This window comes from Nymphaea colorata, chromosome 6 (assembly GCF_008831285.2).
Source record: "Nymphaea colorata isolate Beijing-Zhang1983 chromosome 6, ASM883128v2, whole genome shotgun sequence".
Lineage (NCBI taxonomy): Eukaryota > Viridiplantae > Streptophyta > Magnoliopsida > Nymphaeales > Nymphaeaceae > Nymphaea > Nymphaea colorata.
Window position 1 is genome coordinate 3155464 of NC_045143.1, and position 19246 is coordinate 3174709.

Sequence of the window (19246 nt, forward strand, 5' to 3'; positions counted from 1 at the left end):
TCTTTGGTAACAAAGTGTTGTTGTAGAAATTTATTTGTATGAGCTACCTTCTGCTCACATTCACTTGTCATGCTCACATTCACTTGTAAAAACAATATCATCAACATGTACCACTAACACAATTGTACCTCTAGATCCTTTCTTGTTGAATAACGAATGGTCTAGTTGAGATATCTTAAAGTCACATTTTAACACGACTTCTGAGAATTTGTGAAACCAAGCGCGAAGACTTTGTTTTAAGCCACATATAGCTTTCTTAAGCCTGCACACCTTACCACACTCCCTCTGACGTTCAAAGCTAGGAGGCTGCTGCATATACATGGTCTCATCAAGATCCCCATATAAGAAGGCATTTTTGACATCTAGCTAATACAAGGGCCAATCATAATGTATTGCAACGGATACAATAAGGCGTATGGTGCCCATCCTAACCACAAGAGAAAAAATCTCAAAGAAATCCACCCCATATGTTTGGGTATAACATTTTGCTACAAGACGCGTTTTGTAGCGCTCCACTGAGCCATCAGACAGTCACTTGACGGTAAATACCCATTTGGAGCCTACAACATCACAACCAGATGGAGGATCAACCAATTCCCACTTTCCCCTTTGCATTAGAGTCTCCATCTCATCCTGCATAGTCTGTCGCCACCTAAGATCAAGTAGTGCCTGTTGGTGACTGGAGGGAATAAAAGTTACTGACAAGGCTGACACAAACTGTTGTAGGCTCCCACCAATACCAGTAGTAGAAACAAATTGAGATATTGGATGAAGAGTACATTGTCTTTTGCCTTTGCGTACATTTCAGAATCATCCTGGGCAGGAGGAGATGTGACATCAGAGTACTTACATCCTGAGAAGCGACTGGTGGACAGTCTTGAGCAGAAGCGTGTCGGCGGGTGTATATCAGTGGGGGATCATGGAATCTACTGACACTAGGGAATGAATCATAAGGAACAGACTGCAGGGGAACCAGTGGGATAGGTAAAGGAATAGACGACGACGTGTCTGATAGTGATGGAGTAGAGTGAAAATAAGTGTGACTCAAAAAACGTAACATCCGCACTAATGTATTGCTTATGAGTGTGGGAGTCAAAACAAATATAGCCCTTTTGGTGTTTTGGATAACAAATGAAAATACATTTAATTGATTGTGTACCAAGTTTGTCTTTATTAGGACCAAGGATGTGAACAAAGCAAGTACACCCAAAGACTTTGGGTAGAAGGGAAAACATGGGTCTATCTGAATAGAGAACTTGAATGGAAATTTGATTGCCAATAGATGAGGATGGAAGACGGTTAATTAGGTAACATGCAGTGAGTATGGCATCACCCCAAAATTGCACCAGAACACAACTATGTATCATGAGAGTACGAGCCATGTCAAGTAGTTGATGATGTTTACGTTTGGCAATACCATTTTGTTGAGAAGTATGAGGGCAAGTGAATTGAGGGCATATTCCATATTTGGTGTAAAAATGTAGCAAGGTATTAGATATGAACTCACAAGCATTATCAGTGTGAATGTTTTTGACAATGGAATCAAACTGAGTCTTTATTTCAATAATGAAATTTTGAAGAATACAAATAATTTCAGACCTCTCTTTTAACAAGAACACCCAACTAAGACGAGAAAAATCATTAACAATAACAAGGTAATACCTAAATTTGGCCAGACTTACAACCCGGCTAGGCCCCCAAACATCAACATGAATAAGATAAAAAACTGCATGACTCGACAGACTACTGCTGGAAGGAAAACTACTTCTAGTGTCTTTGCCCAATTGACAGGCCTCACACTGGAATGACTCAGACACAGAAATATTAGGGAGAACACCACGAAGCTTGGATAATGAAGGATGGCCTAGTCGGAGGTGCCATTGATATGGGGTTGCTTAGATAGAGCCATAGATGCCACGCCCTCCACTGCTTCCGACAGTAGGTAAACTCCCTTGTGCTCATGGCCGCCACCAATCGTCTTTCCATTTTGCAAGTCCTGAAAAACACATGAACCAGGATCAAATATGGCTCTATAGCGCAAATCTTTCGTCAACTGAGTAACAGATAGAAGGTTAGTATGAAACTCTGTTGCATATAAAACATGAGAAAGAAGGATAGAACCAGGAAGCTTAACATCCCCAATTCCCATAATAGGAGAAAGCTTTCCGTTGGCAAGCCTAACATGTTGAGGCTGTGGAAAACGATGCAATGAAGTAAATACGTGAGACTGACTGCAAAAGTGTTTCGAAGCCCCAAAATCAATAATCCACATAGTACCTGGTTCATGGGAAGTACTAGCAACAGATAAAGAGGAATCCACCATGACCGAGGAGGCAGCTGTAGACATCGTGGTAAGAAGAGATCACTGAGCCATAAGCTTATCATACTCTCCCTTACTCATAGTCACTGTAGAGTTCTCACAATTCATCGAGGAAGGAGTCTCTCCAAGTGGTGTAGTAGCTAGGGCAGACCCTACAGGAATCTGAGAAGAGAAGGTCCCTCTGCCCCCTGAAGTACTAGATCCCCTACGATGGGAAGTAGAAGCCGGTCTACCATGTTTGTCCCAACATCTATCTTCCAAATGTCCTAATTTTCCACAGAATGTACATTGAAATCTTCCTCTACCCCCTACACCACGACCTGAGCCTCTTCCCCTCGTGGCTTGTCCACGCCCTCCAGACACAGCTAAGGCTGTAGAAGGAGACTCACTCTGGGGCTGAGAGAGAGATACAACCAATCTATTGAGTCTATTATATGCCTCAGCAAGATCTGGAATTTTTGCTCCAGTAACCATCTGAACTTTTGCTACCTCATACTTAGGGGACAAACCAGCCAAAAACTTAGCCACCATAGTCTGCTCAAAATGCGTCTTGTAACATGCCTGGCATGGAGGTCGAAGAGCCTTCAATCGTTCATACGCAGCTTAACTGAAGCAAAGTATTGAGATAGTTCCGATTCACCTTGCTGCAGTTTGGGTAACTCTTCCTCAAGTTGTAAAATTTTTGAGACATTTTTGTCATGAGAATAAGTTTGTCTCAAGAACGTCCACATATGTTTGGCAATCGTATAGTAGGCAAGAGTAGGAGCTATATCCATTTGCACACTGTTCATGATCCAGGACATAACAATACTATTAACTTCTTTCCATGTGGTATATTTCCCAGTTTTAATACTCGGTTCATCTTCTTCAATGATGTGGTCTTTCCGATGTCCTACTACAAACATCATAAACATTCGTGACCATATTTCATAGTTGTGACCATCTAATTTCACAGTAGAACCATAGAAGAAAGGATTCCCAACCACTTTGTATTCAGTATGAGACTCAATCCTAGGACTGTCTCCCATATTAGACTACTGTCCAAGCTCTATTGTAACACCCACAAAAAAAAAACAGCCAACACTAATATGCAGCAGGGCAGAACTAGTATAACAGCTGGAAGATACTATGCCTTACGCAGACAACACTAATATATGCAGCAGGAAGAGACTATAACGTACGTAGATTCCAGCACTGGTATATGCAGCAGGAAGAGACTATAATGTACGTAGATGATAAGGAGTTTTCTGCGATAAAAAAAATAAACCTCTATAACATCTAGGGCAGATCCACGATTGACAGAAAACTGGTCATCGCACATAACTTTCCATGATCTGTTTACACCCACAATTAATTCATGACAGATTTAGCAGACCTTCCATCCCCATTCACGACAGATTGAAAAAAAAACGCCAGATTTCAACAAGCAATGGCCAGCGACAACGAAGAGACATTCTGTGACTTGAAGAAAACACCTACTACATCCATCAGACACAAGGAGACACCTACTTCTTGCCCTCAAAACTCTCCACGAGAACAGAAGAAGAGGAAGAGGAAGATGATCACAATGAGAAAAGGTTCATGACGAGAGATAGGTTTCAGTCCCAAGAAAGGTTGGGCTTTGATACCTTGTTGCGTGCAGCCAAGGGAGAGAAGAGAAGAGAACGAGAGAAAGAGAGAGGGAGAACTTTTTCGTATTCTCTAATATGCTCTAATCTCACGTTAAATGAGAATAGGGTAAAATAACAAATTACAAAAGAAGTCCACAACTAGAACACTAATTTGTAAAGAGTTGTTCCTAAACTTTTAAATATTCAAAAAGACCACTTAACACAAATATTATTCAACAAAAGGAATGATGAGTCATAAGACAAGCTCTATGTTTAGGAGAAAAAGACTCATATGAAATGAATCTTTGAAGAGGCCTAATGTGTCTTTGGGACCTCCTAGGATTGGCGTGATCATTTTCTTGTGTCGCATGATCTCTTATCCTATAACTACAATGTCTCTTGGAGGATTGATATTAGTAGGACTATCTTCTATAACTTCTTCCACTTGTTCCTCATTATCAGAATTATCATCATAATCCGTCCACAGAAAAACATAATCTTCTAGTTGCTTGGGCTCATTTTTAAAGCCATCTTCATTTTCAAAAAAGATAGCATTTATAGTAACATATACTTTATCTCATTCCAAATCATAAGATTTATAGCCCTTTTGTGTTTCTGAATACCCAATAAACACACAATTAATAGCTCTGGAAGAAAGCTTATCACCTTTGTTACTTAACACAAAGCATTTGCAACCAAAAACCTTAAGTCTATCGTAATTAGGTTTTACATTGTGTAATTTTTTAAATTGAGAAATATATTTCAAATGTTTGGTGGGCATTCTATTAATCAAATAGGTTGATGTCAAAACAGCCTCAGCCCAAAAGTTTTTAGGAACATTTTTGGATAAAAAAAAATGCTCTTACGGTTTCAATAATGTGCCTATGTTTTCTTTCAGCGACTCCGTTTTGTTGTGGAGTGTTTGGGCAAGATTTTTGATGTATAATGTCTTTTATCTTTTGAAAATTATTGAAATTCATTTGACATAAATTCTCTTCCCGAATCACTTCTAAAGATTTTCATATTGAAGTCAAATTGGGTTTTGATCATGTTATAGAAATTCTTGAAGTTTGCAATCTAATTTGTGTTTGAGAAAATAAACCCAAGTATGTCTAGAATAATCATGAATAAAGATCACATATACAATAATCCTCCTTTTGACATAATAGGAACGGGTACCCACACATCCAAATGCACCATATCAAAAGGCATTTGGGTAACAAATTTTCTATTATCAAAAGGTAAGGCTTTCATTTTTGCCTTCATACAATCATTACAAAAAAAGTTCTTTTGACAATACTTTTCCAAGAAGGGAAGATGAGACATCTTTTCTATATTTAAATGTCCAAGCCTTTGGTGCCAAGTTTGAATGTCACTCTTTGATGATATTGCATGAAGGTCATGAAAGGTCCAAAAAATCTATGTAATAGAGATCATTTGTTCTAAAACCTTTCTCAATCGTCTTTCCTGGTCATAACCTCATAAAAGCTGACCGACGTTTGATTTGCTAGCCATAACCTCATAAAGCTGAACGATGTTTGGGTGTCTCACCAATCTCATTACAAATGTCTCTCGTTTGATCTGGTCCAGCCCGTTTAGATTAAAAAAATAATTTTTTTTAAATTTTGTTTGTTTTAATAATATATATTTATGCATAAATACAGGAAATACACAGAACAATAAATGGCGAGTAGAAGAAATACAAGTTTCCTCAAACGACGAATGCGGATCTAAAAATTCTCAAGCAACAAGACGAGATCTTGTGGAATTGCCACACATGAAATTGAGATGAATTTTGCAAGGAAACATCCCACTTGATTCTCCAAAGAAATGAACAAAACATACTCAGCATCATTCCTTCAAAGTAGCTGCCCCACTGAACAACGAAAGGCATCGTTCCAAATTAGGGTAACCAAACATGGAAACGGTAGGAAAACCAGGGTACAATCGCAAAACAAACAAACAGAAGCACGAAGCACAAAATAAAAAAGAGAGACAATAAAACTAAAAAAATCCTCACAGAAAAAAAATTTAACTTAGCGTCTGGGGAAACGGATCTTGAAATAAAACTTTCAAAAACCTGACCTACCATTACAAAACAGAGAAAGAAGAAAGCAACAGCAAATGCATGAAACACAACTTGCTCTTTGATTTCAAGATTCATGGTTGTAAAATCCACGTTTGCTAAAACAATGGATTTTTCACTGATCCAGTCTGAAATTTGAAACCGAAGACTATCAAACAACCTTAAGAGATTGAGAGGAAAAGAGGCATGATTTTACCTTGTCAAATATGATTCTATTTGTATTTTTTTCTATTAAAAATATTATTATTAGGTTATTATTTAGCTAATATAAATTATCGGTATTATCTAGAGTGTGTATTATCATCATTCAAAAAAATTTTGTCAAAACCTGGATATTAGCAAAATCCGATTTTAATAGCAGAAAAATATGTATATAATTTTAGGGAAATCAAAACCTACTTTTGACCACACCTCCTTTGCCAGTTTCAATATTCATTCCTTGCGGTCTGCGGTCTTCACCTGTTCCGAAAGCTTGTTCTTCATATGTGGTAAAAGCAGATATTCTGTTTTTATGAAAAGTCTGGTACTTGGTTTGAGTAAGTTATTAAAAAAAAAATCACTTGGGTGGACTGTCGGTGTCAAATAAGCCTGAGCACCGGGCCTAGAATTTTCTTTAATGGGCCAGATTTTGTCGGGCCCAGGCCTCATCTTGTGATTGTCAACGGCCCGACAAGCCCGATACCTTTTTTTTTTTTTAATTTAATTTATGTTTTGTTAATTTATGTTAGGGTTCATTCTCCTCGACTCCTCTCCCCAACTTCACAGCCCGATGTTGTTAGGGTTCATTCTCCTCCCCCCAACTTCGACAGCTCAGCTATGCTTCATCGTCCCCGATTGGTGATTCCCCATCGACGAACGCCTCCTCCAGTCCTCCCCCGTCGCGGCATCAGCTGTCGTCCGTCGTTCTTCTCTAGTCCTCTGCCTGCATCTGTGAGTCTGCGCTGTGACTGCCTCCCCACTCCAGTCCTCCCCGTGTCGTTGCCCATCAGCTCTACAACTACTGACTACCACCGTGTTGTCCACCGCAACGCCATCACCACCGCTGTTGTCAAGCGGATCAGTTCGCTCTGTTGAAGGTTGGTTTTTCAACTGCATGATCCTGTTCCAATGACGGCAGATCTATCTCTCTCTCTTGTTGTCACTCACAGAGTGTATATCAATGGAGAAAAAGGTGTGGCCGGGTCCGAAAAAGCCCGGCCCGCCCCAGCCCGCTTGGCCCGCTAATAATCGGGCCGGGCCGGGCCTCGGGCATAAACAGAGGCCCGATATTACATCGGCCCGGCCCGGCCCGTTTAGAAACGGGTCGGGCCTCGGGCTGGCCCGTTTATAATGGCGAGCTTTGATTTTTACATTTTTATCGGGCAGGGCCGGTCTGGCCCGGCCAGATGCCCAGCCTTAGTGTCAAAAGGTCATGCCTATGCCTACAACACCAAGAGGGCCGAGGAGGATGACAAACGTAACAGAGATGCCATGGACTTTGAGCAACCAACCAGGAAGGGTCAGGAAGAAGATGTAGCTAACCGGGACGCCGACATATTTGACCTTAGTCAAACGACTAGTTGGAGGATAAGACGCCTCAACATTAAGAGCGTCCCCGAAACGGCCGGAAAATCCGCGCGAAATGAACATGCAAGAAATTGATATTTTTCGCTATGAAACAGGAAAGAAAAAGCAACAAAGATGCAAAAATCTTTCATTTATTGAAGCTGAGATATTTCAGAATGATGAAGAACAAAGGAAGTTATGATCGAATATCCAAAAAAAGAAATTGAAAATCGAACGGGAAAAGCCTTTTCACTTCGTCAAAACTCCACCTTTTACCAGGGCTCATCCATGCTAATCATCGTCCATGTCAACCACCCAAAACACCCCGAAACGGAAAAACATGGTGCCTACAACGGCGAGAATGAGACGATCGGGCGAGTATCGCACAATACACGCCACCCGACCGCTCCTTTGCCAGCAACCAGACAAAGACCAGCTCGATCACCTCGTTCCCACTCTAACCCACAACTCGAAGAGCCTTCCAGAGAAACCGCTTCGAGCACGTGGTTCCTGGAGGTTCTGGAGCAACAATGTTTCTCCAGAGAGAGAGAGTTTAAAATAGTGGCAGGAGACTTTAAGGTTCTTTATGTGTTTTTTTTCTCTCGGTCCCTTTTGCTTTTTTTTTTTCTTTTTTTCCACCGTCTAAAAATTTCCCATCTCTAGGAGGACGGCCATGAACGGCCCGGATTTCGTCATTTGCTCAAAACTTGTCGAAGTCTTACGGTTGTACCATTGTACGTGATTTCACCATTGCATGCACTAAACATTGTCAATTTAGATGTATTTGGTTCGGATCTTTCAGATTGCGCTTAATCGGATATCCAGATTCAAGACTGGTGTCAACTGTCGAGTGATAAGGACATAAAGTTAAATGGACAACAGGGGGCACTGGAACTTAGACCTGAACATGTTTAAAACCTTAGGGTATTTGTTTTTTAAATGTGAATAAATAATTTTACAATGTTTATCACATTCTATGTGTAACCTCATAGCACACAGAACCCTAGGCTACGTTTGATGGCCAAGAAAAACACTGTAGATTGAGTGGTTTTTTTCAATTTCATACGGCTTCAACCGGTGTCATCAAACGCAGGAAAAAAATCCGCACAAAAAAGGCTTGATCGGGGTAAATTTTCCCTGGAAAAAAGTCGAACCTGGAGGGGTCCGACTTTTTTCCAAGGATTTTTTTTTGCCTGTTACCTTCATTCTTCGCATCCTTTCTCTTATTTGTCGCCACTGCCTCTTCCTCCTCTGATCGACCAAGTTTGGTTCAGCTCGCGGCAGCATCTCCTTCACTCTCTTGTTCAAGTATGGGATGTAGACCCTCTTTCGCTCTCTCTCTCTCTCTACCTCCCATTCCCTCTTGCTCCTTGTCTCTCTCTATCTCTGTCCATCTTGCCCCAACCTGCCCCGCTGCTGATTGAAAAAGAGAACCGGTGGTTCTGCGTTCCCCATAAAGCTCCATTGGTGTGGTGGGCATCAAAGCATGATTTTGAGTGTTAACACGATTATCCTCATCTTCATCAATGTAATCTGGGCATATCAAAGATGCCCTAATCGAGTCCTCGACATTGAATCCCTGCGCCGACATGGATATCTCCTTCTCCACCACCACAGCTGAATGTTGCCTCCATCCATTGTCGTGGTTAGAAGTTCCTCTTCGTCATCGTGCTCTCCACCACCACTGCCGCTCTGCCTCCATCCATCGCCGTGGTTGATTTAGAAGTTGTTGAGGTACCCCAACGTCTCTCTCCCTATTCTGCGTTCTTCCTTTTCCTAATCCCATCTTCTTTTCATACCCTTTTTGACATAGAAGGTTTGCTCTCTAATTTCATCGCCTTTTGTTTGAGTGACGGATTCATTTCTGAGTGAATTTTTCTCACATTTTTTCATGTTGTTCATGGTGGTGGAATCTGAAAAGTTAGGGTTGGGGTTAGGGTTTTAGGAACTATTGCTTTGTTGTCTTTTAATAGTTGAAATTAGAGAGCAAACCTTCTATGTTTTTGTTATTTTCCCTCTTTTCATGTTGTTGGTAGTTGTTTTTTTAACTGGCTAGGAAAAATCTTGGCATATTCTGGTGTTTGTAGTTACACATATCATGAGCGAACATGTAATTCTGATGAACTTGTAATTCAGAACTGGTTTATCCTTGCTAAAGTAGCTCCACACTGTTTAGAGGAATGTAGTTTATGACCATTCTTGCTTTTCCTCTCTTGATCTCGGCATGGTTTCTAACTATGAAGCTTGCGCTTGCATAGTGAGATTCGGATTTCCGAATAAGGCCTTTTTCTTTTAGGTCCTATATTTGAGCTAGTATCTCTTTTCTGTCTAGTTCAGAACCTACGGTGGGTCTGCTTTGTACCGGAATATTGTGCACAGTTGGTATATGTGCTGTGGGGGAGTCCTTGGCCCAAAACTGTAAAGGATGCTCCACGCAACAAGATTTTAATTTCTCTACCACTTGTTTGAACTCTGGTAGACAATCTATTCTTTGTCCTGGTAGCAGGTTTATAGCCTTAATGGCTTTGATCCTTTCTACTTCTTCCTCGAATTCGAACTCTTGCTTCATAATTTGAAGCAAAGTCATGTTGTGTTTTCTGTCCTCTTTCTTTCCTTTTTTATTCTGCATTCTTTTGAAAGAGGCGGACAACCTTGGAACAACTTGTTGTTCCTTTCCTATTCTAAACACAATGCAGTCTTTGCAAATTGTATAGGGTCCTATTTCATCCAAAGTAATCGACCCTAACCCAATATCATGTCCGGCGTCATCAATCTGTACAAAATTTGTACTGATCGTTTTTTCCTCTATTTTTACCTGGACATTTAAAGCAAAATTGTGAAGCCTTCTTTCACCATTCATGGTTTCGACTCTGGTTCCTTCTGGATAATATAGCCAGTTGCTAATTATCTTTTTTTTGCAAAAATTCATGTTGACACCAGTGTCTATGAAAGCTTGTCCTTTTTTCCATTTCCCGTTTTTATCCGCAGCTATTTGGACTGGGATGATTATGGAAATGTCAGATAAAGACATCTTCTTAATCTGTTTGATCTCAGAATTTTTGAGGCTATTTTTTGGTGTAAAATCCCAAAAATTAATTGGAATTGTACCTTTGTCCAGTAGAGCCCTTGCGACCTTCTCTGAGACCGCCCATTTCTCTTGTTGTTTTGGGGCTATAGGTACTTCATGGTCGGAATAAATTCCTCTTTCAATGTCTGACCCTGATTCGAAGGTTGAGTTATCCGAGTTTCTGCTGTTATCTTAGATAATCTCATAAGGACTGGTGGTGGCAAAATTATTGCAGAACTCGCTTTTACATTCGAACTCGTCTGATTCAGATTCTGATTCTGTAATCAGTACTTCTTTGCCCTTTTTGCCTACCATGCAGATGTGTCCACCGGCTTCTGATGATGATTCTGTAATTATGCTTATGACTTCATCATCTTCTTCTTCTTCTTCATCAGCCAAATAAAACACATTTCTATTTTTGAGGCATTCCTCAAACTCTATTTCGTTTTCTATCAGGTCCCAATCTTGTTCAATCTCTGGGACTTCGAACATCATCTTAATTTGACGCGGAGCTCTATTTGGGCATTTGTTGGCATAATGCCCTTTTTTGTGACATGCAAAACACCTCTCATCTTTTTTATTGTCACTGCTTCTCCTTCGTCGAAAAAATCTGTAAGGCTTGAATGGCCGCCTTGATTTGGTTCGTCTGAACCCTTGGAATCTTGGTTTGAACTTCTTTGGCAAATTGTGTTCTTCTGCCCCATCAATCTGGCCACAAATATTTTTGCCAACTTTTGGCAATTCATGGTTTGCCTTGAGTCGGTAACAGAGTTTTTTGATCTCTTGCCGAACCACTTGTTGGAGATCGACTAAATTCAGATTTTCAACCAAGATGTTGCGATGTGATAACTCATCAAGGACAATATTACCCAGTGATTCTGGTAATGAAGCAAGAAAAGACATACCGACTGTTGAGAGGGCATGAGCGCCTAGGTGATAGGCTTCGTTGAGATAGTCCTCTGCATATTGCTCGAATTGGCTTATGTCTTTCAGCTTTCTTTTGGTAAACATCAGCCAATCTGATGATTGGTGTGCTAGAAGGTTGGGCTGGAACTCGAGAATGATGCGGTTGCCCAAAACTGCTAAATCATCATTCATAATTTCACCTTTCTCAGCATCTGGCAAGAATTTCCACCAATTAGCTACTCGTCCTGAAAATGTAAACGGTAAGATTCTCCATGCTTGATCTGGAGATAACTGTTTTTGTGATACCACCATGTGCAGATGTTGTGCCCATAATCTGATAACTTCGGCTACCTTCGTGGTTGGGCATGTATCAATGTTCAGAATTGGGATTTCTGAACCCAGGGAAATCACATGTTTCTTAACCTCGAGTGGTTTGTTATGACGCTGATTCTTCTCAATCTGAAATCTGTATGGACGTATGTTCCTTGAAATGTCTGTTTCAGATGTAGTTAGTTTCTTTCTTTCTCTAGGGTCCTATCTACTTAGGAAAATTAGAAAATGAAGAGAAATGTGTCCATCTTGCAGTGGTTATTATGTTAACCATGTTATGTGGATGCCCCATTAATAATGCATTAATAATGCTAGTGTATTCACATGCAAATGAAGGAGAACAAAAAAAAAACACATCTTCCAACGGTCATCTAAAAGGTCTCTCCTTCATTTTACCCTCCGCATCAAACACAGTTAATTTTACTCTGCAAAAAACTTCCCTGCAATCAAACAGGGCATCAAATCGGAAGAGGGTAAAATTTCATCGTGTATTTTTTTCCAAAAATCTTTTCCATGGTAAATTTACCACGTTAAATTCTTCTCTGCAATCAAACAGGGCCCTAAAGTCTCCGTTTGGGTGTCTCACCAATCTCGTTACATATATCTCTCGTTTGATCTGGTCCATCATCCCCACCCTCATGACCTTCTCTTTTATCAATCATTTTTACAGCAACACTCTGCCCTGTCCTCATATTCCTAGCAATGAACACCTTAGCAAAGGTGGCCTCACCCAATAATCGGTTTAACTCAAACGTTTGCATCAATATCCTTCCCTTATTATCCATCTTTCTTCCCCAATCAAGAAAACCTAATCAAGCACACGACGATAGAAATATTCTATATCTCCCACTAACCAAATATTCGATATTGATGTCTACAGAGCGGGAGTTAAAAAACATATAATTTAACCATCCTTGCAGAGGCCATGTGTTCGGGCATGGATCTGATCTTGGCTATGTTCTATTTCATTTAAAGAAAACTGCAGAAGCTCCTCTGGAGCTGCCTCATCAGACCTACAGTAAGACTCCTTGATGGGCAAGCACATCTTTCTGCATTCCCTGGATTATATTCCAAGTGCACCCACTAATAAATGAGGGAAGGAAATCATTACGGGACTGAGCAACCAGTCAATCGACCAAAGTGTAAGAGCCAAGCAAGTTGTACACTTACAGCGTTTGAATGGGGCATGTCTCAGAAACACAAGTTTGATAAGTTAACCTGATTGATAAATGGATACAAAAGAATGCACATTTTTTTTTTGAGAATAATATAATGTAATAAGAAATATAATAAAAGAGAACAAAGAACAGTGCAGGCTTTCCCCTTCTTTAATCTGTCAATGACTGAAAGAACAGTGCAGGCTTTCCCCTTCTTTAATCTGTCAATGACTGACACTAAAGAAAGAGAAACCTCATATCCTAAGGAAGCTGCTGCAAATTCAAGGCGTTGTAATCAAATGCATAGGCAAAGTAGACACAATATCTAAAAAAAACACGTCAAACACCACCCTCCATGCGCCTCTGCGTTTGTTCACTTCCTGTTTCTTTATTTCCTTCTATTCTTCAAGAAATTATCCAATCGAGAGGCGTGGAAGATTCTGCCTGCACGAATTGCAGACCCCTCCATCTGCATAATAAGATCTAAGCCTCACACAAGCATGAACCTAGGCATGGCTTTAGAACGTTAAAACCACGTCAGAAACCTGATTTTAGCATCAAAACAATGTTATTTAATGGGATTCCATAGCATTTCCAGGTCTCAGAAACCCGATTTTAGCACCCCAAAAAAAAAATTAATGAGCTTCGATAGCAAAGGCAGTTCTCTGACATAGTTTTGATGCCACCCAAACAGGTCGCAAATGGTTCATGCATAAATTCAGGAAATACACAGAACAATAAATGGCGAGTAGAAGAATAGGAGTTTCCTCACACGACAAATGAGGATCTAAAAATTGGCAAGCAAGAAGACGAGATCTTGTGGAATTGCCACACATGAAATTGAGACGAATTTTGCGAGGAAACATCCCACTTGATTCTCCAAAGAAATGAACAAAACATACTCAGCATCAGTCCTTCAAAGTAGCTGCCCCACTGAACAACGGAACACACCGTTCCAAATTAGGGTAACCAAACATGGAAACGGTAGGAAAACCAAGGTACAATCGCAAAACGAACAAACAGAAGCACGGAACACAAAATGAAAAAGAGAGACAATAAATCTAACAAAATCCTCACAAGAAAAAAAAAATTAACTTAGCGTCCGGGGAAACGGATCATGAAAGAAAACTTTCAAAAACTAGACCTACCATTACAAAACAGAGAAAGAAGAAAGCAACAGCAGATGCATGAAACACAACAAAGGACCAAAATCCCAAGAAGAAATGGAGAAAGGGAACCAAACAAATAGAAAAACGAACAACAAATACAACAAAAAGAAAAGAAAATATTAAAATGGTGAATTCCCCAAAACCGCAGCTGGGAGATTAAGACGATTACCAACAAAAAACTATCGAATGAAAAAGCACGAGAATGAATGGGAGAGAAAGAGAGGACGGACCTCCTTGACGATCGCGATCCAAGCGAGGCGGTAGACGAAGGTAGCAAAAGATTTTTCTTTTTCTCTTCTCTTCTCCACAATATCAAGTCCCCTACAGACTCGTCGATACCGCGGGGATCCTGGATCAGCCCCTACAGACTTGTCGAAACGATATCCGCATCCAGATCCATAATTTTCAAGACCGAACAAAAACCTACATTTATCGCCCGTTCGGCCCCTATCTCGGCCTCTTCTTTAACAGAAAAATTCAACAAAATCATCAAAAAACCTCGTTGCAAAATTTGGACATCCGTTAGTCCCAAAACATGGGAAAGACGTTTGATTATTCCAGACCCAAGATTTGAGGTGATTCAAGTTTGTTATCAATTTGACGTTAGACTTTTCTCTCAAATTTGTATACGAGGTTTTTAGTCATATATAGTGAAGTCAAATCTTCATTTCTACACAGTAGTAAAATCTATTGTTTGTTTATTTTATAAATCTTATATAAAACAGATTTCAAGTCAACTTTGGATCTAAAATGAAAGGCACGTTCCCAAAGATTTGCATACTTTTCTTTTTTCTTTTTCTTTTGAACAAATTAAAAATCAAATGGCCTTCAAGAAAATGAAGTAAACCTCATATCCTAGAGGAAAATGAAGTAAACCTCATATCCTAGAGGATATGAGGTTTACTTCATTTTCTTGAAGGCCATTTGATTTTTAATTTGTTCAAAAGAAAAAGAAAAAAGAAAAGTATGCAAATCTTTGGGAACGTGCCTTTCATTTTAGATCCAAAGTTGACTTGAAATCTGTTTTATATAAGATTTATAAAATAAACAAACAATAGATTTTACTACTGTGTAGAAATGAAGATTTGACTTCACTATATATGACTAAAAACCTCGTATACAAATTTGAGAGAAAAGTCTAACGTCAAATTGATAACAAACTTGAATCACCTCAAATCTTGGGTCTGGAATAATCAAACGTCTTTCCCATGTTTTGGGACTAACGGATGTCCAAATTTTGCAACGAGGTTTTTTGATGATTTTGTTGAATTTTTCTGTTAAAGAAGAGGCCGAGATAGGGGCCGAACGGGCGATAAATGTAGGTTTTTGTTCGGTCTTGAAAATTATGGATCTGGATGCGGATATCGTTTCGACAAGTCTGTAGGGGCTGATCCAGGATCCCCGCGGTATCGACGAGTCTGTAGGGGACTTGATATTGTGGAGAAGAGAAGAGAAAAAGAAAAATCTTTTGCTACCTTCGTCTACCGCCTCGCTTGGATCGCGATCGTCAAGGAGGTCCGTCCTCTCTTTCTCTCCCATTCATTCTCGTGCTTTTTCATTCGATAGTTTTTTGTTGGTAATCGTCTTAATCTCCCAGCTGCGGTTTTGGGGAATTCACCATTTTAATATTTTCTTTTCTTTTTGTTGTATTTGTTGTTCGTTTTTCTATTTGTTTGGTTCCCTTTCTCCATTTCTTCTTGGGATTTTGGTCCTTTGTTGTGTTTCATGCATCTGCTGTTGCTTTCTTCTTTCTCTGTTTTGTAATGGTAGGTCTAGTTTTTGAAAGTTTTCTTTCATGATCCGTTTCCCCGGACGCTAAGTTAATTTTTTTTTTCTTGTGAGGATTTTGTTAGATTTATTGTCTCTCTTTTTCATTTTGTGTTCCGTGCTTCTGTTTGTTCGTTTTGCGATTGTACCTTGGTTTTCCTACCGTTTCCATGTTTGGTTACCCTAATTTGGAAGGGTGCGTTCCGTTGTTCAGTGGGGCAGCTACTTTGAAGGAATGATGCTGAGTATGTTTTGTTCATTTCTTTGGAGAATCAAGTGGGATGTTTCCTCGCAAAATTCGTCTCAATTTCATGTGTGGCAATTCCACAAGATCTCGGTCTTGTTGATTGCGAATTTTTAGATCTAGGGAAAACAAGCCGAGGGTGGAACATTCCCCACAAAAGTATATATGAAGAGAACATCTGTTGTGCAACCCAAATCCAACACCATCGCATATGTTCCTCCCTCCCATGCTTCACCCCTATGAGCATATGCAATACTTGTGTGCTTAACAAGGAAAAAGAAAGAAAATGATTTGCAAATGCAAAATATAACGATTGGCGCTGAACTCTAAATAGTTTCATTTGCCATGGTGACTCTAGAAACCAGAGTATAAGATGATACCCAAAAGAAATCGTTCAGTTTTTCAAAGAACTGCAATGATGCAATTCAAAAAAGAAACGGTGCACAATATCTGAGAACAGGAATACCTCCGATATTGATGATTACCATGCCCTTAGAAAGTATTGAATGTGCAACTCCTAGACCACCATAATAAAAAGGAAAAAGAAATGATAACACGGTTTGGACGTAATCGTTCGGTTGGATAGCCAAAGAGAGAGAGAGAAAGAAAAGTCATTTGCTCTAAGTAGGACTGCATGAAAAAAAGTTGGAAGAGGCCTTGTAATGAAAGCATAAGATTTAACGTGGTTGTCCACCACGGAAGACCACCATTGGATTTAAGGATCATAGGGTTTGATTTGATATTTATATTCTCTCTTTGCAATAATCTCTAAGCATATCTTTGACTTTTTTTACAACTCTGGGTTGTCGAATTTCTTTGTTGATAACAATGCAATTATTATTTTTGTTGGTTTCTTTATTTTTATAGATATCATTTCCTTATAGGTTGCAAAATTATCGTCAACAATAATAACATTTCTTTTGTTGTGCAAAAACACTTTGCGTAACATCAATATTGTTAGATTTGATATTTAAACTCTCAGTTTACAATAAGGTCAAGAAACTTGATTTTTTTTGCAAATTCAAGTGGATGACCACGCTCGTTGATAATAATGTTTTTATTATTTTTTATTACATATTTGCTTTCATAGATGTCGTTCTCTTATAAGTCGCCACATTATCCTTAACAATAATAACGTTTCTTTTATTGAAAAGATTTTTTTTACAACATTAAAACATTTGCATAACACTCCCCATTTTCATCTCCAAAACATGCTTGAAAAGTCCAAGATATTTGATATTTTAAATTTCAAATATAGATATTTGATTACTAAAAAGGATTTCAAATTATTTAGTTAAAAAATTCAAGAATTGCATCATATATTCATAATTGTTGATTTAAATCAGCAGGTGCACGAACAATTTATGGGAATAGAAATTCACACATGGCATAAACATCTATTTTGAAGGAAACTGCACATAGATTCCAGCACTAGTATATGCAGCAAGAAGAGACTACAACATACACAGATGATAAGGAGTTTTCTGCGATAAAAAAAAATATACCCTCTATAACATCTAGGGCAGATCCATCGCTGACAGAAAACTAGTCATTGCACATAACTTTCCATGATCTGTTTACACCCACAATTAATTCATGACAGATTTATCAGACCTTCCATCCCCATTCACGACAGATTGAAAAAAAAAACGCCAGATTTCAACAAGCAATGACCAGCGACAACGAAGAGACCTTCTGCGACTTGAAGAAAACACCTGCTACAGCCATCAAACACAAGGAGACACCTGCGACATCCAGCAAACACCAGCGACTTCCATTCAACAAGCAGTGACCAAGGACACCGAAGAAAACTTCTGCCATGTGAGGGAGACACCTGCGAGTCTGCGTCTTCCATCCAGCTTGAAGAACGTTTAACCAATCTTCATCCACGTCCACTTGAACAAGGCATCGATCTAGGGCTTTTTAATATTTTGCTTGAGAAAACTCTAGATCAAGCCTAATATACACGTTCAAACTGTCTTGCCCTCAAAACTCTCCACGAGAACAGAAGAAGAGGAAGAGGAAGAGGATGATCACAATGAGAAAAGGTTGATGACTAGAGATAGGTTTCTGTCCCAAGAAAGGTTGGGCTTTGATACCTTGTTGCGTGCAGCCAAGTGAGAGAAGAGAAGATAACGAGAGAGAGAAAGAGAGAGGGAGAACTTTTTCGTATTCTCTAATCTGCTCTAATCTCACGTTAAATGAGAATAGGGTAAAATAACAAATTACAAAAGAAGTCCACAACTAGAACACCAATTTGTAAAGAGTTGTTCCTAAACTTTTAAATATTCACAAACACCACCCAACACACATATTATTCAACAAAGGGAATGATGGGTCATAAGACAAGCTCTATGTTTAGGAGAAAAAGACTCATATGAAATGAATCTTTGAGTAAACCTAATGTGTCTTTGGGACCTCCTAGGATTGGCGTGATCATTTTCTTGTGTTGCATGATCTCTTCTCCTATAACTATAATGTCTCTTGGAGGATTGATATTAGTAGGACTATCTTCTATAACTTCTTGCACTTGTTCCTCACTATCGGAATCATCATCATAATCCGTCCACAAAAAAGCATCATCTTCTAGTTGCTTTGGCTCATTTTAAAAGCCATCTTCATTTTCAAAAAGGATATCATTTATGGTAACATATACTTATCTCATTCCAAATTATATGATTTATATCCCTTTTGTGTTTCTGAATACCCAATAAACACACAATTAATAGCTTTGGAAGAAAGTTTATCATCTTTGTTAGTTAACACAAAGCATTTGCAACCAAAAAACTTAAGTCTGTCGTAATTAGGTTTTACATTGTGTAATTTTTCAAATAGAGAAATATATTTCAAATGTTCGGTAGGCATTCTATTAATCAAATAGGTTGATGACAAAACAGCCTCAACCCAAAAGTTTTTAGGAACATTTTTGGATAAAAAAAAATGCTCTTATGGTTTCAATAATGTGCCTATGTTTTCTTTCAACGACTCCATTTTGTTGTCGAGTGTTTGGGCAAGATTTTTGATGTATAATATCTTTATCTTTTA

At 39.1% G+C, this 19246-nt stretch overlaps 1 protein-coding gene across 1 annotated transcript in view; it reads right to left on the minus strand.

Annotated features, from left to right (window-relative positions):
• LOC116255748 (protein INVOLVED IN DE NOVO 2-like) overlaps nt 1–19246 on the minus strand; it is a 40950-nt gene that overhangs the window by 10247 nt on the left and 11457 nt on the right. The window contains exons 3-4 of the mRNA XM_050078299.1: nt 14421–14652; nt 13924–13954 (exon numbers count right to left, since the gene is read on the minus strand). Of these exons, the coding sequence (XP_049934256.1) occupies nt 13924–13954; nt 14421–14652 (263 nt within the window). The remainder of the gene's footprint in view (nt 1–13923; nt 13955–14420; nt 14653–19246) is intronic.